Source organism: Monopterus albus, unplaced genomic scaffold (assembly GCF_001952655.1).
Source record: "Monopterus albus unplaced genomic scaffold, M_albus_1.0 scaffold171.1, whole genome shotgun sequence".
In the NCBI taxonomy this organism is placed as follows: domain Eukaryota; kingdom Metazoa; phylum Chordata; class Actinopteri; order Synbranchiformes; family Synbranchidae; genus Monopterus; species Monopterus albus.
Window position 1 is genome coordinate 274,954 of NW_018128051.1, and position 26,699 is coordinate 301,652.

At 41.0% G+C, this 26,699-nt stretch overlaps 2 protein-coding genes across 3 annotated transcripts in view; one reads left to right on the plus strand and one right to left on the minus strand.

The window, feature by feature from the left end:
* Window positions 1-6: 6 nt before the first annotated feature.
* LOC109969180 (Rac family small GTPase 1) lies at window positions 7-5,718 on the minus strand. Its single transcript, XM_020615894.1, has 6 exons — window positions 5,358-5,718; window positions 4,204-4,275; window positions 3,848-3,965; window positions 3,367-3,429; window positions 2,760-2,919; window positions 7-568 (listed from the first exon to the last, which is right to left on the minus strand). Exons 1-6 carry the CDS (start codon window positions 5,390-5,392, stop codon window positions 438-440), a joined length of 579 nt encoding a protein of 192 aa, XP_020471550.1. The 5' UTR covers window positions 5,393-5,718; the 3' UTR covers window positions 7-437.
* Window positions 5,719-13,350: 7,632 nt separating this feature from the next.
* Window positions 13,351-26,699, plus strand: part of LOC109969161 (cytohesin-3) — a 24,105-nt gene continuing 10,756 nt past the window's right edge. Inside the window, exons 1-6 of one of the 2 annotated variants that reach the window (XM_020615859.1) lie at window positions 13,834-14,008; window positions 14,100-14,172; window positions 23,690-23,772; window positions 24,264-24,328; window positions 25,223-25,289; window positions 25,420-25,538. In XM_020615859.1, the coding sequence (XP_020471515.1) occupies window positions 14,166-14,172; window positions 23,690-23,772; window positions 24,264-24,328; window positions 25,223-25,289; window positions 25,420-25,538 (341 nt within the window). In that variant the 5' untranslated portion in view covers window positions 13,834-14,008; window positions 14,100-14,165. Of the gene's footprint in view, window positions 13,781-13,833; window positions 14,009-14,099; window positions 14,173-23,689; window positions 23,773-24,263; window positions 24,329-25,222; window positions 25,290-25,419; window positions 25,539-26,699 lie in introns of those variants that run through there. The other variant, XM_020615858.1, reaches the window with a different exon arrangement.

The following is a 26,699-nucleotide window of genomic DNA, read 5'->3' on the forward strand; positions in this document are numbered from 1 at the left end:
AAGAGTGCAGTGTAGGATGTCCTGTTGTCTAAAATCTACAACAAATTTCATGATAAATTCACGTTTGTGTAGTGTCTCCTTCATGCTGTCTGAGAAAATTGATGTGTTTTGTTTAAAATCCTCCCTCTTTCTCCTTAAAACAACCCCAGATACCAAATCAAGTCCCCCGAGCCTCACGCTCCCCAAGGCCCTAGCAATGTCGCTTCATTCGTGTCGGTCTGAAAGGACTCAACAGCTGTAAGCACCAGAAGCTAGATAAGACAGAAAAACCTTCAGCGCTGCTTAAATCTGTCAAGTTCTTTCAGATGGAGGTCAATAACCTACCAGAGTTTATATATAAGCAAGTGAGCGGAGATTTGGGGGGCTTAATCATTTTTTTTCTTCGAGCAGGTGAGTTCTGACTTCACCTGTAATTTCTACTCCCTGTGGTTCTCCTGTTACAATAGACTGCACTTCCTCTTCCTCTTCTTGACGGGTGGGGGGCACAGGACCGCCCTGATGGCTTCGTCAAACACTGTCTTAAGGCCGCGCTGTGTCAAAGCAGAGCACTCCAGATACTTCACTGCACCTGGTGGCCAGAGGAAAGGAAGGCGAAGTCAGTAAACCAAAGGGTTTCTGTTTGCATGTCATTATCATTCAGTCCTAAGAACATTTTAAACCTTAGGATAAGTAGCAGGTGTTTTCTATCAGTATAACATTATAATTGTACTAACCCGAATTCTTCCACACTCTAGGCTACACAAAGTGCACAAGGTTTCAAAAAACATGGCTTTTTAAACACATTATAAATGGCAGCTAGGAACCGATTTAAAATAAGCAAACAAAATGCTTTTAAAACTAACAGGATGCTCTTAAATTATAAATCAGTATACCCAAAAATGAAACACTTAGGATCATCATGACCAAAAGCTTTTGGGTTCAGAGAACATCATTCAACAACACCTGACACACCCACCAACTGAAATGAAAAATGTAATAAAATGCTAAGACATAAAACTGGTCCGATTCATGTTCTACTACATTTATAATTTCCTTCAACTCATCCAAGAAACTAATCCAAAATCAAGCATGTTGTTACTATATTTGAGATATTGTGGTGCTTCTATGCCCTTCAGTGACACCTTTTTCAATTAATCTATATACAGTGGTGTGAAAAAGTATTTGCCCCCTTACTGATTTCTTATCTTTTTTGCATGTTTGTCACACTGTAATGTTTCAGATCATCAAACAAATTTAAATATTAGTCAACGATAACACAAGTAAACACATCATGCAGTTTTTAAATGAAGGTTTTTATTATTAAGGGAAAACAAAATCCAAAACTACATAGCCCTGTGTGAATAAGTGTTTGCCCCCTAAACCTAATAACTGGTTGGGCCACCCTTAGCAGCAACAACTGCAATCAAGCGTTTTCGATAACTTGCCATGAGTCTGCCACAGCGCTGTGGAGGAATTTTGGCCCACTCATCTTTGCAGAAGTGTTGTAAGTCAGCCACATTGGAGGGTTTTCGGGCATGAACTGCCTTTTTAAGGTCATGCCACACCATCTCAATTGGATTCAGGTCAGGACTTTGACTAGGCCACTCCAAAGTCTTCATGTTGTTTTTCTTCAGCCATTCAGAAGTGGACTTGCTGGTGTGCTTTGGATCATTGTCCTGCTGCAGAACCCAAGTTCGCTTCAGCTTGAGGGCACAAACGGATGGCCGGACATTCTCCTTCAGGATATTTTGGTACACAGCAGAATTCATGGTTCCATTTATCACAGCAAGTCTTCCAGGGCCTGAAGCAGCAAAACAGCCCCAGACCATCACACTACCACCACCATATTTTACTGTTGGTATGATGTTCTTTTTCTGAAATGCGGTGTTACTTTTACGCCACACATAATGGGACACACACCTTCCAAAAAGTTCAACTTTTGTCTCGTCTGTCCACAGAGTATTATCCCAAAAGTCTTGGGGATCATCAAGATGTTTTCTGGCAAAACTGAGACGAGCCTTTATGTTCTTTTTGCTCAGCAGTGGTTTTCGTCTTGGAACTCTGCCATGCAAACCATTTTTGCCCAGTCTCTTTCTTATGGTGGAGTCATGAACACTCACCTTAACTGAGGCAAGTGAGGCCTGCAGTTCTTTGGATGTTGTTGTGGGGTCTTTTGTGACCTCTTGGATGAGTTGTCGCTGCGCTCTTGGGGTAATTTTGGTCGGCCGGCCACTCCTGGGAAGGTTCTCCACTGTTCCATGTTTTCGCCATTTGTGGATAATGGCTCTCACTGTGGTTCGCTGCAGTCCCAAAGCTTTAGAAATGGCTTTATAACCTTTTCCAAACTGATAGAGCTCAATTATTCTCTTTCTCATTTGGTTTTGAATTTCTTTGGATCTCGGCATGATGTCTAGCTTTTGAGGATCTTTTGGTCTACTTCACTTTGTCAGGCAGGTCCTATTTAAGTGATTTCTTGATTGCGAACAGGTGTGGCAGTAATCAGGCCTGGGTGTGGCTAGAGAAATTGAACTCAGGTGCGATAAACCAGTGTTTTGACAGGGGGGCAAACACTTGTTCACACAGGCACCTTAGTATATGCAGCTTTAAATGTGCACAATGTTGTTATCACAAAATGTAACTGAATCGGTGGCCTCTTGATGTATTTTAAGGGTTTAGAAACATGTCACTAACTCCTTAAATTTGGCTCCTTTAGTTGAAACCTTAACAGACAATACATTGATTTAAACATGTATTAGTGGATGTGTCGAGCCTAAACTGACTTATTTCTTTAGCCATGGCCAAGCCCTGTGGGTAGATGATGGGGGACAGTTTCTTCTCCTTGAGCTTTTCTATGGTGTCCTTGTCATCTCTCAGGTCCAGCTTGGTGCCCACCAGGATGATGGGTGTGTTGGGACAATGGTGTCTCACCTCAGGGTACCACTGCATGGAGGGAGAAGACAGATTAAGAGGATACAGGAAGCAGATGGACAATAGGGCAGAAAGCGTGGAATGTGGGTGGGCTGCTAAGAGAATATGTCCCTCTGGTTCCTGGCTGTTATCCAAACTCAACATGATGTGACCTTTGACAAAGATGAGGTTATTACTAGAACTAAAGTTATGTGTAACTAGGGGGAAAGTGTTTACCTTTTAGTGAAGCTCATTTTTAAACTCAAGCACTCTTTTAGGATCTGAATTCAAACATGTATCTGCTACTTTTACAGTTGTGTCTATTGCCTGAAATGCCAGATCTGGCTCACTGTCAAGATCTAATAAATTACTCCTCCACCCAAGCTGATCTGACCGTGAGATTTCATGGAAAAAAGTGAAACTAATATTACCATTACTGGCAGAGTTAAAGTGCACAGATGGAGAGCAAGCTGTTCTCACCTTGGCACGGACGTTTTCAAAGGAAGCTGGGCTGACTAGTGAAAAGCAAATCAGGAACACATCCTGAACAGAGGAAAATGAAACATCAATATGACATTAAAAATGTAATCAGCACTCTGTAACAACTGTGACAAGAATAACCACAACCAAACGGTGAAATTAATTAGCACCAAGATGCTGAATATAAACAGACAGAATACATTACTGACTTAAATTACAAATGTCCATAAATGTAGACAAATCTGAATCTGTGTCATATGCACAGAGGCCAGTTTGTTATGAGGACAAAGAGGGCAAACAAGAGCTCCTTTTCACATCCTCCAGAGAGTGTCTAGGTACTATAGATACAAGGCTCTACTCTGCTGAGTGAACAGACTGTCTTAAGCCTGTCAGGCCAGTGAATAACTCCAAATAAACACTGGCAATGCTAACACTGTCTGAATGACACTAGTCTGTGCAGCACAGTGGACAGAATACATACTGTCTGAGGGTAGGACAGTGGCCTGAGCCTGTCGTAGTCCTCTTGTCCTGCTGTATCCCACAGGCCCAGGTTTACTGGTTTCCCATCAACCATCACGTTGGCCGAGTAGTTGTCGAAGCTGTATGGAGGGAGGTGGATATTAGGTTTCTGGTTAAGCATACAGTAATTTACAACATCGTAATCTACAATACAGTGACTACAGCGATACATTTCCTCAACAAATCTGTCAACAAAATACAACTTTCCCATTGCAACTGTTGGGCGAGTGACCATCGTACAAACATGCCACATTTCCACTTGTTGACCATCTTCACACCACAAACAGGAATGAGGAGTGTCCTGGGTATGTTACTTACACTGTGGGGATGTACTCTCCAGGGAAGGCATTGGTGGTGTAGCTGATGAGCAGGCAAGTTTTACCCACCGCCCTAAGAGGAGAGAAAGGGGCAGGGAGGAAGAGGAGGCAACATTAAAATTCAATAAGGAGAGCTAAAGACTACAGCCACTAGGTTTAACCTGCTTTTCCTGACAGGTGGACAAGCCAGGTGCAACAGGTTTATCCTCCAGGATGTGTGATGGTGTAACTTGTATAATTTGAGCAGGAACAGATGTTTGCAGTATATTAAGGTTACCAGAAATATAAAATCAGTTTGTGCTAGGATGTTTGAAAATTTGGTGTGTAATCAGAAAGGTTTAGACATTACTTTTTCATTTAGTGGTTTCTCTTCTTCTACTAAATTATAAGCAACCAGAGCTCTTATAAAGAGAATAACATATTTTTTGATTTTGTAGAAAAATGGCCTTAATGTCAAAAAAGGAAAATTGTTCATCTCGTTTGAAACTGCTTTTGCACACATGTCGCCTTGATAATGTACGAGTCATTTTGTACAGTAAAAATTGGTTTTGCCACAAATATAAAAACTTTTTTCAGAAATACATTAGATAAAGAGAACATCTGCTCGATACAGATGCCAGACTTGCTTCTTTTGCTGTCTTATTTAGCATCACAAATTCTTCACAGCTTTATTATTGGGTAAACTGATTAAATGTTAATCATTATTTAAATTAATAATCTCTCAGCTCTTATAAGACGTGATGGAGCTACTATGGTCGTTCGTCTTCGTTTTGACATAGAATAAATAAGTTATTCTGATGCAAAACGGGGCCAAACAAATCATCACTATGGCTGACAAAACTACACAACAAATGTACAATAGCTACAGTATCGAGCCACAGTTTAAGTGTAGGACGAGCTGTCAACAGGACAAATAAATGACAAGCTATGAACCGGAGCCTGAGGATAGATGTGTCTGACCCAGCTGGACCGGGGAGCAGCCACAACAACAGCTGTCGCGCATGCTGGCATCTTATCTGGGGCTTGTTAGCCGCTAGCCAACTGTTGCTAACTGGGTCAACAAAAACAACTATATTAGCCTTAAATGGTTACTATGTGGGTCTAATATGGACGTATCACAGGTCAAGACAAGAATAAATCGACGGTTTAACTTACCCGTCCCCCACTACCACACACTTAATGGCCTGCATCGGACGGCTCTCTCGCTATAAACCCAACGAGCGTTACAGCACCTCGGTGTCGTTTAGCTTAGCTAGCTAACAGCGGCTAAAATAAAGCTTTCCCGTGTCGCCTGAAAAGTACCGCGTAAACCTGGAGAAGGGCCTCGAGTGCGGTCCAAAAAGTTGGAAACGTTGCAGAAGTTATACGGCTCGTCCCTCTTTCTCATCAACACCCTACTGAAATTCCAAAGTTATACAGCGGAAGGCAACACCCAAGAAAAAAAAACTGGAGTCAAGATTGAGGGAAAAACGCCCACAGTTTGGAAGCTGCTAGTCATATCCGGTCAGACCGGAGCGCGCTAAACCTGCCATCTACCGGTCATAACCGTGCCATGCCCTTTGCATGGCACCCTGTACGGCTTTACTCGTTTTGCATCTCTTTATAGTCATTTTGCACTTTTTATTTAAAAACCTGTTTTGTGTCTTTGTTGTTGCATATTTTTGTTGTTGTAATGTTGGGGTTGTTTTCCATCTCTTTTTAGTGATTTTCTTTATCTTTAGTAGTTTTGTATTTCTTAACAGGGTTGTTTTGCATAATTTTTAAAATCGTTTGATGGCTTTTTGTAGTTGCTTTGTAGTCATTTCACTGAGTTTCCAACAGAGAAGTTAACAGTTCCTTCATTGTACTCTGGTCTAGGGGCCCCCTGACCCCTTCGGCCCCTGGGCCTGTGCTGCTCAGGTCTGTTCAGTACTCGCTCCATGTTTAAAATACATCAAATCTCAGTAAAAGTGCAGAAGTACTGACAGCACCTTGTAGCCTACTTAAAGTAAAAGTATTTACAGTGCAGTAGCGTAGCCCATGATAGTTATATAGTTATACTCCATATTACTGGATAATTGTTGATGATGCATTCATGTGTAAGAAGAATTCAACATTCCACCTGGTCGAGGTGGAGCTAATTTAGTCTATAAATGCTGCAGACTGAAACCAGAAGCAAGTAAAGTGCAGTACTGAAATAAAATTACTTAATATTTATTATACCAACAAACTGCAGGATTGACCCTGAATGTGTAAAGTGTGAATAACAAAACAGATTATTTACTTTTATGGCCCATATCAGTACCAGCACTCACAGCAAAACATGGCCTATGGTCAAATTAATGCAGCTTCATCCTTTCAAGCAGCCAGGTCTCTATTTTGTTCTCAAGTTCAAGGATTTTCTCCCTGAACACTAGAGAGCAGCATTTTACAGTTGTATGTCTTAAAACCAACTGGAGAAGCTGTAAATCTCTCTCTTCACTTTCTTTCCATTATGGCCATTGCCTTTGTAATGGTTTTATTTATCCTTCACTTAATCACTGACTCCATGGCAACTAATGCTCTGCACACATACATGCTTGTTCTCATTCCTTGTGGAGACTTTATGTTTACTTACCATCATTTTCTGTCGACTTACCCTAACCTTAGCTTAACCCTAACTTTACCCGAACCTTAAACCAAGTTGTCGCCCTATAATTCAATGATTTACACAGCAGGGACAAGCCACAAGGACGGCCAAGTCCCCACAATGTGAATAAGGGCACACACACACACACACACACATTAGAAACCTTGACTCTGGATTATGTTATTGGAGGATTTATCCAGCAAACCACACATTAATAGGATAAACCTCAACATTAAGTGGGGGGTAAAAGCAGGGAAGAGAGATTAATGAAGGATAAACAAGCCTGTCGCTGGTAGATCAGGGAGGCTGTAAAACACAGCAGAGTCACAATGAGGGGCCTTAGGCTAGCACACTGAGAAAAGACATTAAAGGGGAAATCTTCCCTGAGGCAGTATTCACACATCCTAAAGAAAAAAAAATGTACAATTTAGTAATGAGCCAAATAAATCTTGAATATTTCAACGGTTAGTCAAATTAGACTGTACAATTTTGACATCCAACTTAATAGCATTTGCTTTCCATCTAGTTATCTTCATATCACTGTTGGTTAGTAACAGGTTGTGGTCCTCATTTTGCACGCCTGTGTATGTGGCATTTGTTGTCATTATTTTCCAGGTTGCCCTACGGACATTTTCATTAATTAGCAGTTTTCTGAACTGTGCACATGACTGAGGTTTGGCTGATTTAGCCTCTGTGACATTAACTGAATTGACATGGCTTGAGAACTGTCATCATTGCTTCTTGTTTAGATACTTTTATAGCTAAAAAAAATCTGCTTTAGCTGTCTTACCAAACATGACCCAGCTGTGTAGTAGGTTTTTTGTGTTTAATTAATCTCACATTTATAGCAGCAGCTTGACATTTTGGGCAATATGATTTGTTTTTCTTTTGCTGAGAATTAGATGAGAAGACCAACCCCACTCTCACTCTGCACAGAGAACGTTGCTGGAGCCAGCAGCAGGTTATTTTAGCTTATCATAAAGGCTTGGAAACAGCTAATCTGGTTCTGTCGCCATTTAGAAATCTGTTCATACTGGCAACAGTAAGAGTAATAAGCAAAATGTCCAACTGTTTTTTATGCATTACTTTATTATTTATTTTTTTAAATCCCATGTACATGGTTTTGCTTTGATAGAATTGATAGGTTAGACCTGTGTGCTGAGGCAGATTGTCTGAAACTGATGGATCAAAACTCTCTGACATTCAGTGACACTTCAGCAGTGGAGCCACTGATAGTCAGTGGAAGAAACACACAATCAAAGGGGTCATTTGATTACATTATAAATTGCTTTATGGTTAAGTTAAAGGGAGTTTTTATGGTTTAAACTGTTTCACTTGAAGATAAATGTGGGAGCTCTGCCTTTGGGAGTGTTTCTGTGTTACCTAGCTATAACAGCTGCCCTTGGGGCAATGACAAGTGCTTCAGATCAGAGATGGGAGGAGAGACATTTAGACAAGCTGGAACTGCTATTAAATAGCTTTTGTTAGTGAGTCTTTGTTGTCCACTGCAATGCGCAGCTCTCTTCATGCTTCCCTATCGTCCTCAGTCCATATGCATCTTCTTTCAAACTGCAGTTCAGAGTCATTTCATTGAATCATTAGGTTTGACAATTCTAAATAATCACAGAGATTTAATGACCCCTGCCATGGTGCTCTCATTTGCATATGAGTCAGACTGACAGTATGCAGGCGATCAGCGCTTGAATGTAAGGAGGACACTCACAACGTGGGAGTGTCGAGTCCACAGGATATCTACACTCGCAAAATGTGGAGGAAGTTAACTCTTTTACTGAGATAAAAACTAAAGGATCGGTGTATTCATAAGCTATTCCCTGAATTTTGTTATTGTAGCTGAACTGAGCACATAAAGCTGAGCCCAGCTGAATCTCTGGCATTTACTTCACACATGATCACTGTAAGCCTGCAATAATATGATCCAATTGGCATTGCTACAAATCATTCAGCAGCTCAGTCTGTAACAACTGATGGATCTCTCAAAATTATTTGCAGAATTATGCCTGATTAGTGCAGTTGGAATGTACATGTACAAAAATACTGTATTCCATAACTAAATTTGCAAGTACAGCTGCACAACGAAGGAAAAAGTTTCAACAGGAAAACATGAATTCCTTTTTACTTGGAAAGCTGTGAACTGCCTCCAGATGCTCCCTTCAAGCTTCCCTAAACCTTTTATTTGACTGCATGTTGAGCTGTGACAAAAGGATATATGGTTTACTTCGGGTTGGTTTCAGGCAGCTCTGTGCAGCTTGTGTATTAGCCAGAGGCAGCCGATGTTAGGCACCCTAAAAATAAACTGCTCTTTTGAGGAGCTCTTCACTCTGCACGAGCAGGGACATGCAGCATATGCAAAGCTTTAGTCGTGGGATGAAAGGAGATGGATGCGATTGCTGTGTGTCCAGCCTCATCTCGAGTCATTTTTACAAAGATGCAATCAAATAAACTGGTGAGTCTGGTAGATGTGATGGGAAATTTCCAGCCACCAGGCCAAACAACAGCAAAACTGCAGCACTTTTGCTCCTAGTTGGAAACATCGTACAACTTTCCTTTATCCTCCCTCTCATTCTGTGTGTGTTTTTCTCTTTCTCCAGTTTCTCTTCCGTTCTGTACAGGAGTTGTCCGCTTCACTCTCTCTTAGCTATTGTGAGGAAGGAAGTGTGTCACATTACGTGTGTGTTTGCATTAGCAGAACGTGTGTGGAACTGCTGCAGATGGTTTTCACAGGATTCCTCAGAAAAGCACCGGGCTCACACTCAGATGATCTATTCTCTTTTGTTCCAGCTTTGAGTATAACAATAAATACTATTTTTGAGTTATATTTTCAAAAGAAGGCTACATTTATTGTACCAGATCATTACTAGTAGCAGAGTTGTAGTCGAATCACTAAACCTCGGAGTCTGAATCATCTTGAGTCCCCAGTGTTTGAGTCCAAGTTGAGTCCAAGCTGAGTTTGAGTCCTAGTCAAATCCCTATTACCCAAGTCAGAGTCATCAAGGTCTATATTAAACACAATGGACACAGCTCTCACCATTTTATATTCCAAATTTTCTTTCCAAACATTCTTTCTTTGCATCACCATATTGCTCAGCAATTTAACATAAAGGTCATTTATAGAAAGGCAGAGTGTATGCATCGATGGAAGTGTGCTGAATACAGCATGGTGCTGGTAAACAGGTCTTAATATCAATGTCTTGGGCCAAATTATTATGGCCTATTAGAAAAAAAGAAGTACAAGTCAACTTCCAAGTCTGAATGCAGTCAGTGCTCAAGTCCAAGTCATCAGTGCTTGAGTCACAAGTCCTGAAATTCTGGACTTGAGTATTAAACACTCACTAGTAGACCAGGCATAATCCAGAGCATGTTATTTTATTGATTTAGTTCTCTGGTTCAAGGGACCAATATTTCATCATGTGCCAAAAAGAAAAGCTGGAGGGCTGAGTAGGTACTGAATAATCAGTGAGTCTGATTATTCACAGTAAATGAGAATCTTTCATAATAAATCTCTGAAGGTCTATGGGCCAGCATGTACCTCATTATAAGTTTATGGGTCATGAAGCAGGTTATTTTCTTACAGTGTTGCTGCTGTGTGACGGCAGTCAGGAGATGACCTGGAGTAATCTGGTTCCACACAGCACAGGGCCGCTTCCTTGATGAGTGCATCAAAAGTTCAGGGCACAACATTTTTGGATGAGCTTGCTTGGAGGATATAGGAAGAAAATCAGACTGCCACACTGATGAACCTGACGGGGAGCCGAGCAAAGGCGGATGCATGCATCTTCTGTCCTTTTTGTTTCTGTTTCAAATTGATGCTTGAAATGAAATAGTTTTAATTTCACCCACAAGATGGTTTTTGGCCAATCTCCTCTGCCATTTGAAAGACAAAAGCTTCATTTTCAAATGTTAAATGCTGTACATACTGTCAGCAACAGATAAATTAACTAGTGTATTAGAGGGAATAACTGAATTGTATGATGGACTACATTTTTTTTGGTTCTACTACAGTATCTTGTACTGGTCCACACAGGATTATTCCTTAAACTGATGACCTTAACTTCCCTAAAGCAAAATCCCCTTTACTTTTTATGCACGCCAATGAGAGATGCAGCCAAAAATACAGGGGAAAAAGTGGTGATGAAGATGTCACATTGCAAAGTAACTTCTCCCTCAAGCCTACAAAGAATCATGCTGAAACCAACTCAGTTTGGTTCCTGGCTGCGGGCAGGACTCTGAGTGGGTGTGATGATGAATTTATGGGAACATGCCACAAATTAATTGTAACTACCAGTGCTGTGGAGTCAGTATTTATTTAAGTCTGAAACCTTTGAGGGGAAAAACAAGAGAAACCGTGAGACAGACAACCACACACACTCACTCCTACAGGCAATTTAGAGTCTCCAGTCAACTTAAGCTGCATGGCTTTGGACTATAGGAGGAAGCCAGAGTACCTGGAGGGAACATGCTCAAACCCTGAACCTTCTTGCTGTGAGCCGACAGCGCTAACCACTGCGCCACTATGCCACCCCATCTACAAAGTGTAGCAGTAAAAAGAGATAGGCCTACTACAAAAATATTCAGTAACTTTACTTTTACCCAGTGTGGTGTTACAACAATTATTTCACACATCAGTGGTTGTCTGCTGGTTATACTATGACCCTTAGTTAGAAAAAATATGTTTGGCTTTATTGATAAAAAATATTCAGTAACTTCACTCATATACTGTAGTGTCACCAAAATCATTTCACACATTAATGATCATTTGCTGACTGCATTACAACACTTAGTTTGGAAAAATTATGCGTTTGTGTAATTTTGAGAAGAATATTCAATAACTTTACTGTTAGACAGTAGTGTCACCAAAATCACTCATCATTGTGTATAGGCTAGAAATGGATTCAGTTTTTTTATTATTATTATTATGTCAGAAACAGCATCAGGCAAGAGAAGCACAGCAGACTGATGAGGGAACATGTACAGTATGTCCTCAGTGCTTCAGCTAAGGCTCTAGGTGGGTGGGGGTCCCTGGCAATGTTGAGATCAAACCTACGCCCTTGCTTCCTTGCACTACACTTACGTAGTCCAGTTTGTGTATGTGTATTTGTAGGTCTGTTACATGCTGAACAAATGTGCACTGACTGGAAATTCTGTAAATATAATTTGTGCTTTACTCTTTCCAGTAACACTAAGTTAATTCCTTCTGCATGAAACAATGGTTACATGCATCAGCTATGTCAGCCTGGCTGTACTGCCAGCAGGCGGCCTTAGGAAGCAGGAAATATATATATATATATATATATACATATATTAAATAAACAATTCCGATTCAAATAAACTATCTGAACATACTGCACTGTCCAAACATACACATTTAAAATTTGTTAAGCCACATATTTTTGGTAATATTTTCCAGTATGGATAAACTGCAGGTTGTGAGTAAACCCTCAAAAGGAAATGTAAAGGGACAGATCAGATCAGATTTCACAACACTGTGAGGGCAGTGGAGATCAGACCCATTGAATCACTTCCTGTTGTATAACTTTCTTCAGTTGTCTTCCTGTAGTGCTGCACAATGAGTCCTCAGCACAACTCCCTTCCTGGAACTCTGGACCACATGTTGGGTCTTGCTTTCGTATTCCCCACGTCAGTACATCATTGCTGGTGTGGCCGGGATCTTCCTCGGAAAGGTTTCAGTGAGTCATGGGCTCGGATGGGCCGGGACAGTCAGGAAATATCTTTATCCATGAGCCCTCAATGGTGTGGTCATGCGTGCATCACTGGTAGCAGGTGTGGGGCAGATGTACGAAGTCAGAATTAGAAAAGCACTTTAACACAGATACTTAGAGACTTTTAGAGATGTAAGATGTTTTGTAGACTACAGTGGAATCAGTTTACCATAAGTGTGGATCATAAATGAAACAAATAATGAAACTGTTTCTGTGTAATGTTAAAACTACTTTATCTAATTTCTTTTCAGCCAAATTTTTAGCTGCCAAAAGCTCCTCCATTACCAAAAACCGCTTCTGATAACCTTTGCTACTTGTTGGTGCTAACATGTTGGCTAAAATATTGGATCAGTGCAACTAGCCTGATCACTGCAGAGAGTGGCAGATATGAACCAAAGGCTCTAATTAAAGCTATAATATATAACTTAAGGTAGCACTATGAAGCTCCAGCTCACTCCTCTCTTCTCCACCTAGCACTTCCTCTCCATGCTCCACTATGCCCGGCTACGATCAGCTACACTCTGCCATGCTCTGCCCAGCTCCTCAGATATTTGTCATTATGACAATACCATAAATAAGAATGCAACAAAAGTTACTGATCAAGCAGAAATAACTGATAATTTCAAAACCTGTTAGAGCCTACTGGCTGTGCTGTTTATGGGTCAAAGGGGCCTTCGACATCCCCTCTCCCACAGTTAGACAGGCTTTGGAGCAGGTTTTGAAAAATCACATACTGTAGCTTTAATGTAGACAGATCTGTTAACGTTACAGTGTGACTGGAGCTGGCCTGCTGTGTGTTTAGTGAGTGTAGGTGTCTGGGTGTAGTTAGCAGGGGGCGGGGCTTCATGACGTAGTCGCGCTTGCAGGGTAACGTGAATGCAGACGGAGCAACTGAGGATGAGGCAGAGACAGAGAAAAGAGCTGCTGCTGTCTCATGTCGTGGGCATACACCTCTGAAATATCCCTTCTGCAATTAAGAAGCACCCTTTAATTTACACCCAGACTGCGGCTTCTTTTTTCCTCTGTTTTTCTGTTCATTTCGCTGCTGACAGTCCACTTCACCCATATGTCTGTCAACACAACACCGGCTTCCTCCGTCTTGTTAGTGAAAGGAAAGAAAACCTCGCTGAAAACACTCAGTAAAATATATTTTCCGTGAGGTTTCAGCCGAACACACCTTCTGCTGGACCGTCCTGTCACAGCTGCAATCAATATGGATGAAGAGACTCACGGTAAGGTTGTTTCTTTTTCCCTCTCCTTCTCAGCCCGTGTACCGGGATGGATGGACGGATGGACGGACGTGTGAGTCAGGGAACACGGTTGTACAGAGATGGAGGCATTTTAAAGCCAGGCTGTTGTGGTTTTTGCAGACCTAACGGATAAATAATAATTCAAGATTCAAAACGTGCTAGTAAAGGTGCATTTCACACAAATATATGTTGGTCTACATGTCCTTGCAGGTGAGTCCTTGTACAGAAATACTGAAATCAAACCACGGCAATTTGTTTTTCATGCATTCACCTTTAACATCTGTCTGGTTCTTGCTTTAAGGCTTTGAAGTCCTCACTATCTTGTTGCACCGTTTGAAGTCTGTAAACTGGTGGAAATTGATAAGATATGACTGGTGAGCACCCTTCATAGTTTTCACATTTCCATATGGAGGACAGACCTACCAGGCTCCAGCGACATGCTTTTCCCAAAATATAAACACATTAATGGAATAGGAGATTAACCTAGTACAAATATTATAATCTTAGTACAAAAACGACACACTCTTGAAGTCATAGGAAATATTATAGTTTAGACACTAATAAGAGAAAACAGTGTGGCAGGGCTGCTGCTAACATTTATTGTACGAATTGATTTGTATGCACGTTATTTTCATGATTCTTTTGTCTTTGAAATGTCAGAAAATAGAGAAAAATACTTATTATGACCAGCGCCCAAGAAAAAGTGGCCAATATTCACATGCGAGATGTTTGGACCAGAAGACTTTTTCCATGCTTGCTTTAAACAAAATTACTTAAACAGTTAGTCAGTTATCAAAGTAGTGGATTCCTTTTCTGTTCACTGGCAAATTGATTAATCGACTAATTGTTTCATACTGAGAAATATTAATAGGAGGAATGCCTTAAAGTTCAAAGAGGGTCATTGTACAAGATTTCATTAGTGACACTATATGTGGAGGTTAGCCTGTAAGGTCATGTAAGTGCCAGAGATGAGCTGTAATGATGCACTGTATATGATGAATGTTAGGATTTTGAAAATGTTGGTCATAAACTGGGTATTTAGTGCCGCATTCCTGATGGGGACTGATTTTACACTGAATGAACTGAACCTGTGCAGCTGCATGTGTAACCCAGATTAGGCTACTGCTGACAGGGTGGCCTCAGCTCAGTCTCATATCCATCATTATATGATGGTGGTAAAGCATACATGCACCATGCTTCCAAGCAGATAATCCAAACCGCCTCGTGGGCTGAAGGCCTTAGTGTAAACAATTGGCTATTGTCTGATAACAGTTTGTCAGTTAAACTGAGAGATAAGCAGAGCCAGAAGAGACCCTCATCTGAACTTCCTCCCATTTCTAACATTACTGTCATGTTTGAACAGTTTGAATATACCTTTACCAAGAAGCTTTGTCTCTTTGAATGGAAGTGTGAATAACCCGGTTTTACCCCACATCTTAACTTTTTGTGTAAAGTGGTTCTGGTGCAGTTAACACAAGACTATTCCTGTCTTTCTGTTATCTTACTCTTTATGCTTGTAAATTATTATCTACACCTTCATTGTATTTCAACAAATTTCCATGACCTTTTCTGTCTATATTCATGGTCCGCAGAGAGTGAATTATATTATTTTTTTGTGAGCAAATTGCCATGAAATTAACTGAGCATAGAGGGTAAGCACCCTTCATAGTTTTCACATTTGCTACAGGTCCACCATAAACATTTGAGGCCACTGAGAGCGAGCGGTCTCTGAAACATGTGACAGAATGTCAGAGACCATAGTGGCACGTTTGTGATCAAACTGGGAACATATGACACAAGATCATGTGCAGCACTGTGTGAGTTATTAAAATAACTATGTAAATGATAAACTAATTAAGAGCTCTTGTTAACTCACTCAAAATGTGCCTCTTGCTGACTTGCACACCTCACTTAACATTCTTCACGTGCACATGCTGGAATAAACACAGGCATGTGGTGCTAAATTTGTCTTTGCCAGTCAATTACAGGAGCTACAGTCAAATTTAGAGTAGAAGCTCATGAACCTAGAGCTCATACAGATTAGTGTATCATGGCCAAATGTGTTTGTATTTCAGCTTTATGTTTCCATCAACTTAAAAAAACCCATACATATATTATTACCTCGAGTCCTTGGGCATACGCTCCTTTCTAATCTTTCTTTAAATTCTAATATCTCTACAGTCAACATGACTACTTTTAATATGAATGGAGTTGCTTATCGTGATGAAACCACAGAGTTATCGCCAAGCTCTGCATTTGTCTTCATCGGTGTATAGTTTTATTGTCTCTAAGGTTGTTATTTTGGTTGTGCAGTCCACAACTCTACTATTTTGATTCAGTCTCTTTTATTAGCGTCGTCCCCAGATGCACCACCCAGCAACAAATTGCAAACCCAGCTGGCGGCTAGCTGGTGAGCATATTAGAGCATTTAGCAAATGAAGAGGCAGGAGTTAGTGGGTATCACAAACAGAGCTGAAAGGACTGCACGCGAGTGCTAGCATATTTTCCATATTAACTTTAGAAGCTAATAAAATGTTGTTTACAGCTTGTTACACTTCCATCAAGTGGCCAAACGAAAAGCAGGTTTAAGCTGTTATTATAACTCCCTTTCAGACATGCACCCCAGGAATTTTCCTGCTATTTCACATTCCGGCATCTTGTCTGACCAAAGCACCAAATCGCAAATCCATTACCACTGACTTAATATAAAAGCTGGACAAACCCAACTGTGATGTCACAGTGCGATTTTGAAGTTCAAGTCTGGCCATTGTCAAATTAGTAGTGCTTCACTCCGCCTGCTGCGTCTAATCTAAAAATGGACAAAGAGGCAGAGCGTGAGAGCGTGAGTGGAGCGGGGGCAGGCTGAATGGCCAGAAGGAAGTTAGCCACCAGTGGCGGGACCCTCCCACCTGCCATGGAAGGGGAAATTAGCCACAGAGACCTAAACTATTTTTTGTACCAGGCTGTAAACATGTTTATTTCTGCTGCAAAGTTGGGCAATTTAACATGGGAGTCTATGGGGATTGACTCCCTTTCGGAGACAGCCTCAAGTGGCCATTCAAGAAACTGCAGGTTTTGGCACTTGCACATTGGCTTCATTTCTCGACATCAGAGGTTGCCGCTTGGTTGTTAACGGCTGTTTTAGCTGGTCAAAACCTATCCTCTCGGTGAGGGACATTGGTGGAGCATTGGTGGTGTTGGAACATGGTGAGGCTAACCTGCACATAGGACCCCCATTTCTTTGCTACTCTTAGCTAAATGTTGAATGAAACCATGCCACTGTGTGTTATTTGTGGGATTCAGCTCAAGCATGGAATTCATTAGTCCATGTTTACTGCACTCACTAATCAGAGTTGGCGCTTCTCTGATCACTTTACATGCTACAGAGCAGACAGGGTCTGGCTTCAAAATGGATAAAAATCAGCAACAGGCTTGAAATCTTGAATGTTTTTGTTACTCATGTGTCTATTTTTAGCATCACAGCTGGAACAAGACGTGGAAAGAACACAAGCAGAAATTGGCTTGGAAGCAGTTCACTGAACGGCTGGATGGAGGCCATGAATTTAACAATTGGCTTTTTTGTATTCTCTCCGCTTTATAGCAGCTCTGTGATACTTCAGTCGAGGGATTAATGTGGGCTGAGCAAAAGGCTGTTTTGGGAATTAAGCATATTAAAACTCTGAAATAAATATAATTCATCTTTAAAATTTTACAGCCTGAATGAAGATGTCTGTGATGAATGAGGCTCGTAACAAACACGTTTTGTGCTTGTAAGTACAGATGCCAAGAAAAAGGCACAGAAATGTTTTGTTCATGGGGTCCTGTGAGGTTTCCTTGACCGTATTTCCTGTGTAAGTGCCGTGATAACCCACTCTGCCTATCAGCACTCTTTTCTCGATCCGACCGTGGGAAACGTTGAAGGGGAAAGGCCTTTCCTTCTATTCTCTATTTTCTTTGGACTTAACGTGTGAGTGTATGTGCTAAAATAACAAATCATATCTGACTCCATCTCTAGTGTTTTGTCTGTATGGGCGTTTTAATGGCGCACTTAGAGTAGTGTTGGTGTCACAGGTCAAAACCCTGAATGGTCTTTTGCAATAATATATCTCCTATAGAAAGAAAAACTGTGTCCTGAACCTGAGTTAACAAACTGTGATTTCTTGGCGTCTGTATCTGTAGTTTTGAGGGAGAGTAGTAAGACATGTGATTGGGGTACAGTCGTTGTTGTGGCTGCAGGAGAGTGTGTGGGAGGGCATCAGACAGTGGCTTGGGGTGAGCAGGGCTTCCTCTCTAGCTTCAGTTTGGCCTGGGAGGCTGGCTTGGTGCTAAACGGCAACATAAAGCTCACACATCTGTTTCTTTCTGCATCTGCATGTTTTATCTGCCTAATGACACCCTGAAGATATGCTTCACATGGAATCTGCTTATCGATATTATAATACTCGAGTCCAGGTCCAACTTGAGTTCTGATTTTCGTGACTCAACTTGGACTTGAGAGATATTGATATTAAAACCTGTTCACCTACACTATACTGTATCCAGCACACTTCCACCAAAGCATACACTTTGCCTTTCTATAAATCATTTTTATGTTTGGCTATGGTGTCACGCACAGTAAAAAAAAAAAAAAAAAAAAAACTCATTTTAAAATGATGAGAGCTGTGTCATTTGTTTTTAATGTAGACTGTGATGACTTGAGTAACAGGGACTTTGGCTATTCTTTGGTGACTCGGACTTGTGACTGGACTCGGACACGAGGCTTCATGACTCGACTGCACTACTGCTTATAAGTAAAATAAATTTGAGCTGTGTCTATTAGTAGGATCAGATAACGAATCTGCAGCTATTTTGGTGGTCGACTACCATTTTCCTAAAAAACGAAAATGACTAAATGTACATTAGTTCTAGTCTGATCTCCTCTTACTCTTGGTAAGAAAGTGAATAAGCATAATTCTCAAACTGTCAAACTATTTCTTTAAAACGATAATTCACTGATACCAATTTCACCAATCCTGCATTTATATAAATCCTTTTAAAAGCCTGTGAGGTACAATATGTGTGTGTACTTTACTTTTTTTTTTTTCCACCTGGCCCCAGAAGGAATTTCCTCCATAAAAACATGGAGCTGGTTTGGATTCACTTCCAAATGGGCTACAGCACCTCACTAGACTGAAATTAAATGTCTGCATTGGTTTAAGTGAAATGTGTCTCTTATGGGTGTTGACACAGATGCTAAAATATAGTCTTTACAATTTCGTCGGTTGACCCGGCAGGCTGACTCTGTTGTTTAAAGGCTTAAAGAGAGACTTGGAAAGAACAGAAATTCATTTTGACTGCCAAGATTATGGGTTTTGTGGTGCAATATTAGAAGATTAAACATACAGTACATATACCACATGCAACAAGGCAAATACACCAACATAGACAGCACTGGCGCAATGTGTGTAGGGATTGAGTCGGAGCTTGTAACAAACGGCGCTGTTTAAGTGTCGAGACTACATATGGACCTGATTAGGAGAGAGACTGGGGAGGCTTCCCAACATGTTCCCATCACCATGGTAGTCTGGGTCTGTGGATTGGAAGACAAAACATTGTAGGTGTGTTTGTCAGCAAGACAACATTTCTGCTGTTGTGAATGGAGGTACTGTTTGCTAGGAATTATTGCTTGGAGCTGTCGAAATGGGGAGCTCTTTAAGTGCAAGACAGAGAGAGCAGATGGGTGACAAAAGGCACAGCAAATTCAGTGAGTGGGAGCTGGGCAGGAACACAGACATTAGCAGCAGAGATGTACTGTGTTGGAGTAATCCACACCTAATTTCAGTGGAAGAAGAGTTAAGAGAAAACTGGGTCCAGCTGGCTGCGGGCTAGACGTGTGTTTCTTGGCTTCTGGCTCGATAGAAACTGAGAACAGCACCAACACCAAGCTCATTCTCACCTTCATAAAACGTCCTGCCGCTTTGTTCATTTTCGGAACTTTTTCTAGGATGAAGTGTATATTTTCTTTTCTGTCTTGGTGAGAACAGAGCTGCTTTTAATAGAAAGTCTTTGATCCAGCAGGTCGCCACGGGACAGGCTGATATTTAACTTCATCCATCCACTGTAGTGACTTTAGTCAATACTGAGGGAGACCAATTATTTAAATCTTGTGGGTTGTTTCTGTAGCTGTTTTCTTTAAAGGTTGCTCTGATCTTATAGTGCATGGGATCAGTGTTATTACAGGAAGGTACACTTCCAGGACTGGCAGGCAGGCGGCTAACACGGAGCTCCTGTTCGACATAGCTGATCACTGAAAAGTTGGAAATGGTGCCAGTCGTCCAGATTGACCCTCCTCTTCTGCATCTTTCTGGTGCTGTTTGCACTTTGTCAGCATCTTTCATTGTTGTGCACAGAACTGAAAGCCAGCTGATACAGATTTCCAAATTGCCTGCAAGCTACTGTAGATCTCTATCCCAGTAATGTAGGTGGGTGTGTACACAACGGATAATTCCTCAGATATACACAGATAAGTCAAAAGCTTGTGACAACTCATAGAGGAAACATATAATGTTTATTATCTCAACACAACTACAGTTTACTTTTAGCTGTCTTACTCAGTAAATGCCACGTGGCCTGTCCTGCTTTTTACACATGCATGTACACCCCTGTGTGCCAAGCCTTTCAGCTGCTACCTACCCCCTCTTCCTCCCAGTGGCCCATGTGCTGATGCCCCAGCTTTCCCACTTTGTGCCTCAGAGACAGAATGCTTCTGCAGACTGCTACACTAGATTACATGCTGCTACACATGCTGTCACATTATTTTATCCAGCATCACTGGGGCAAAGTAGGTTGGGCATCGGCTGGTCGGCGGCAGCATCTGGCTATGTGCTCTGAGCTTGTCCTGCACAACTGATATGTGCACTGGTTATAGGGAAGTTCTTGAATCAACTCTCAAGGTGATGTTTTTTCTTTCTTTACTGTCTTATCAAACAGCTTCTATGGTTCACAACCAAAATGATGAAACGGATGAAGATTGGTGATGGTTTGTGCGTGTTAGGGTATCTCTGGATCAGTTTAAATGCCATGAAAGCCTCTGGTTTTAGTGGGTGGTCAAGGACAGTTGTTAGTTTTGAGTGTGAGGCGCAGCAGGGGATTTACTCCCAAAAGTAGATTGAGGGATTTTCTCTTTAAGGGGGAAACTAGTGGAGCCTGTTGTTCTGTTTGGCACATGGTGTTTAAACTCTCCGGACCCTCTCAGCCCACCACTCGATATAGTGGTGGGCTGAGAGCTGTGATTTCTTTTAGATGTTGTAGAGGTTAAATATGAGTTCAGGTCTAGTTTTGCATGTTTAGCTGAAAAACACACATTTAATAAATCAGCGCCTCACCAAATACTGCTACATCACTACTGGATGATCTGACCCTTCCAAGGCCATCTGTTTGCTCTGAAACTGTGGGTCACACCATAATTGATTGTCATTCAAGTGTGGATGTGTTTGGTTGGAGTCAGCCACTAGCTTTGACCCCACAGTTCCCTCTGTGCCTGCTGAAGACACTAATTTCCTGAATGAGTCATAAAAGGTCACAAGGGAAAGTGTTAATGTAATTGGTGACCACCTCTGTGGAAGAGCCCCCACCACACCAGTAAACAAGATTATCCACTGGAACAGAGATGTAAATACTGGTGTTGGCCTTCTCTGTTATCAAATGTGTGGTTTCAAAGACGCAGCCTTTAATACAGTAGATCCAGTAGAGAGACTTGGACTGGAGGATGATGGCAGTGCTTTGCTATTAATGGGAACATCCTCTGCCTTTCATTAGATTTGTAATGAATCAAGATTGTAATCATGCACATTGTTGCATCCATTACGCATCTCCATTAACTAATGCACAGCATCACTCAAATAGAAAACATGGAGCCATGTGTGCATCATCTTCCTCTGAGCAAATTATTCAAAAAGACAGAAGAAGAAAAATCCTAACATTATGGCCTCAACTAATGATTTTTGTTTTTTTTTGCCATTGATTAAACTGCTAGTTATCTAGGTGTTGGTTTTTAATGCTTTTGTGATTGTTGATCAATCTTCCAGGCCATGTAATGTCAATAAATAAAAACTAAATAATTATTGCTATTATTAAATTCAGTTGAGATGAGAGAAAGATGTTAAAATATTGCTCCACTTGTCAATTAATTGTCTCAGCTGTTTGTAATGTGCATATCACACCTGTTGAACTAGAATTACTGCTTTGCATTTGTTGGCCTCTGATAGCCACTCATATTCATGGGTACGGGACAGAAGTGGGGGCACTGACCTTGACTTCTGACCACTTGTGCCAAATTTAAAGAAATTCCCTCAAGGTGTTCCTGACATATTGCATTCACAAGAGTTATATGTACAGACGGACAACCCAAAAATATAATGCCTCTGACCGTTGCTATTGACGGTGTGGAGGCATAAAATCAGTCATTCAGTCATAAAATGTATAGCCAAGTATGTTAAAAATACAATGAATTTGACTCCAGTATAGTGGCCCCCAATGCACAACAATAAAATAGAATAAAAACAGAACAAGAATAAGTAGAAAACAATCAAATGAAAAGGTCTCTGTACCTTCAGTCATTTAGTACCAGGTTCCTTTAGTCCGGCTAAAATTTTTTGTTTGAGATAGGATGTAGGACATGACAGACACGTGCTCCTTCCAAAATTTACTGCATGTTGGGTAAAAATTTGGAAAACACTGCTCAGTAAAAGAGCATATGCAGCCATGAAACTTATCAAGAGCACTAATTAGCTTTAAATCCACATTTAGCCAGAGGTTTGAGGCGCCAATTAACATCTTTATTTTCATACTCTGTCTCATTGTCTTCTGTTGTCTATTAAGAACATGGCCCACAAAGGAAATCCCTCAGCTGCTTCTCCCACGGTTTACCTGACCTCATAACTGTGCTCCAGGATTACATAACTAAATTATAAAGCACTTGATGGCTCATTGTTAATGTGAATACCATCTACAGCAACACTCCACTGAACACAACTCTTTTAAAAGCTGTCAGATTAAAAGTGTGCTGAGTACTTCCTCGTGAGCCCGGTGACCTTCTATTACTTTAATTAGCGCAGGTCCCCGCCTGCCAGGGAAAATAACAAGTGATGTATATTTCCTTTAACTATGTGTAGGCATAAAGCTGCAGCTGTGATATTCGACAGGCCATTTTCCTGTTGAGAGGTTTGCATGTTCTGTCTCTAAACTGGCCTAATGAAGCGAGGTCGCACAGAAAGAGGGAGAACATTGAGAAATAAAGTGTGTCTAGAGAAAGGAAGGACAGCTGAGTAAAGCTTGAAAAACAAGATTGAGATAGAGACCGAGACAGCAAGAGGCTGGAGCCACCGAGCAGAGAGTGAAGCATCCTCCGTTTTCTGCTTGTTTACTGGGAGCCAGTGATTGGGGGAAAAAGGGTTGTAGGCTGTGTTAAATGGTTGGATTCACATTCAGTGAAAGACGGCTTGATCTTGATTAGTTTTTGATTAATAGAAATTTCTCTGAGCCAAATGGAGACGAGAAGGAGAAAAACACTTTGAAGTGGAATAATTAAGACCCTTCGCCTCCTCAATTTCTCTCGTTAATTAAGATGAACACGCACGCTCTTGATTTGTGCATGTACCAGCAGAATGCAGTGACAACACTCAGTGCGCTAACAGCAGTCCTGTCACTTTATGATGTGGATGAATCTTCAAGCTGATTGTCTGTCTGTCCTGTGAACTCCTTAAGTTAGAGGTACTTGACTGGATTTAGGGCTCACTTCTGTTTTCACTCATCTTTTTACAATTCTGTTACTTGTGCTGTGTTTTTTTTTTTTTTTTTTTTTTTGGTGCAAATGAGAGTTGAGGTCTGTGTTTTCTCTGTTGTGTGTTTCAGTTCCCGAGGATCTGTCGCAGGAAGAGAGGGACGAGCTGACAAACATCCGACGCAGGAAGAGAGAGCTGCTCGACGATATTGAGGTGTGTGGTTGGGCCTATGAGCATAGACAGTACATGCAGCGTATAACTGAACTTCATCTCAGAAGCCTCCGATTGTAAGCAGTGCATTTGAACTCTGATTAAGTTCACCTATTGTATTAGTAGATTCAAGTGTACAGAGTACAACGAAATTGCAGTTGCCAGCCTCCTATGGTGCACATACATTTAAGCTCTTCATGTTTATTGTGAGGCCCTCTTTAAATAGTGAGTGATAGTAGATCATTGTACTGTAAAACTGTCTAATAATAATAATTAGGAGTACAGTGTGTTCTTATTTCTGAACCTTTTCTTTTTGTCTGCTGTATCTGCTGCAGCACTATAGCGTCTATATGCACGCTATAAGTAAAACAAAGTGACCTACAATACATCTTACATGCCCAGTTTTCTACTGCACACAGTGCATTCTTAGTCCTTTTTATGCCATAAATCCTTTTCCTGTAGTTTGTTTTACCTTACCCACTGTTTGCTGTCAGAGGTTGAAGCTGGAGATAGCAGAGGTCATGACGGAGATCGAGCAGCTGGCATGCATTGGAGAAAGGCAAGTCAAAATGCTTTGCGCTGTCATCTACTGCAGCAGTGCAGTTTGTGCACCATCATTACCTAAGGCCTCAATTAACCCCTCTGTGCCAGCATCAACAAAACATTGTGAGTTTCTTAAAGGTAAAATAAAGGCAGAGTTGTTATATTGCACTACATTAGAACGGCAGTAAATAAGTATATTTTCACATATTTATATAGTAGCATGTCCAAACGTTTCTCTGCATGCTAGTCTAAATGCTATATCGGAGCAGAGCAGTCATAAATGTATTAATTTGGAAGTCCTTTAAAAATTAACCCTGTTCATCATGACTTTATCACTAAAATCCACAGATTTCCATAGAAATGATACAGCCCTAAATAACACTGATACTGGTTCTCAACGTACCAAGTAACAACCACTGGAATTGTGTTATCATGAACTCTGTTTTGGTTGTGATTTGCATGTTCGGTCATGATCATGATCATTTTGGTTGTGATTTGCATGTTCGGTCAGAAACATCAGTTGGATTACAGAAGCGCTTCCTGTTTTGAATGATGTAGGTCAGATGTGAATAAAGCAGGATATACCTGGACAGGACGGGACTTTACGCTGTAGCCAAACTGTTATAATAGTGAAACCAAGTTGGTTGGCTGTGTAGATAAAATATTAACTTATTAAACCTGTTCTGAGTAAATGTTAATCGCTTCATTCTATATGATGTGTACAATAGCAGACCAACAGTTACATAAAGCAAACATTGACGGTCAATGTACAGCACATGCCTTTGTAGAGCACTCACACATGTTGTCAATAGAGAAGTCGGTGTTTGTCCCTGAGGTCGTCCCTGCCTTGTCTTCTCATATTTGTGGAGCCACTCGATTAAATCTCTACGTTTACGGTCATGTGTTTCAGTAAAACATCCCAGAGAAACAAACAGATTGCCATGGGCAGGAAGAAATTCAACATGGATCCAAAAAAGGTACGCTTCCATGTTGTTTTTGATTTTGTAGTTGTATGAAATTTTGATTTTCTGAGCTTGTGTGACGAGTGACCCATTCTGTCTTCAACTGAGATGAACAGTCAGCCTGTTCTCCTCGCTTCGTCTCCAGGGAATCCAGTTCCTGCTGGAGAACGACCTCCTTCAGCACACTCCCGAGGACATCGCCCAGTTCCTGTACAAAGGCGAGGGCCTCAACAAGACTGTCATCGGAGACTACTTAGGCGAGCGGTAAGACAGAGCGACTCTCAGGTGGGCGTCTTGTCATAGTCCACCCATGTGGAGCTATAACTGGCAATAAAAGAGACATCCAGCTTCTCAGATATCAGGCTAGATGATAGACTAGATGATGAAGAAAAAGGAGAACCCTGCGGCTGTAACCCAGACACCGTCTTCAGTAGCTGGAAGAGCAGCAAGATGGTTACTTTAAGCATACCGTGTGAAGCAGACAAGCAAAAGGCATGAAATGGGGGCGGATACAAGTGAATGACTGTCAAAAGTTTCATGTACAAAAGGCACAAAATTAGAAACTCATCAACTGACTTTAAAGTAGTCAGGAGTGCTGTTTGGTAGCCCCACCCAGTCTTGTATTTGAGGCCTATACAGATATTTGAGAGTTTAAAAAGACAAAAATGCACAAAAATATCTATTAAATACACATATACATTCAATAAACAGGATGAAAATTTAACTTTAACATCCATAGATGCTCCTTCTCTAGTCTTCCACAAAACTCAGTGTCCAAACATACTGTGTGAGGTTGGTCATGACTAAAAGTGAACACTGTAGCGATACGCTGACAGCAACGCTGCTGTGTTCACTGTGTCATTTCTAGTGACCCGGTAAAACTTGCTTGTCATGCCTACTAAAATATTTACACCGTATTTCCCCTAAAACACATACAGTACTAAATACAAATAATGACATACAGCTGTCATATGCAGTGTGTCTTGTAACACACACACTGACACAACTAAAGCCAAATATAGGGCTGTGTTTGCTTGGTTTTCCCACAAACGTGATGTTAAATTTTAAATCTAAAAAGCTGTTGTAAGTTATGGTCTTATAAAAAACATCTTGAATAAATATCAGATTTGTGGTGGTGATTTTTTTTTTTAAAGTGACACTTCCATATAAAAAAAAGTGCCATGCAGGAAACCACAACTGAAGGTGCAGGCTGTGCATCAGTGGACAGATGTGTAGTTAGACTGGAAACACAATCGCACACTGAGTGAGGCTGAAGGTTCGGGGGGGTGGGCTCCTCTCTATGTCAATGGGCTTTGTTCATGGAGGATCATCAAAGAGGCCAGCTACCCATTGGAAATCACACCAAACACAGACTAAGGGTTTACACTCGGTAATTATCACTAATTGAGCTTATGCAAGGAGCAG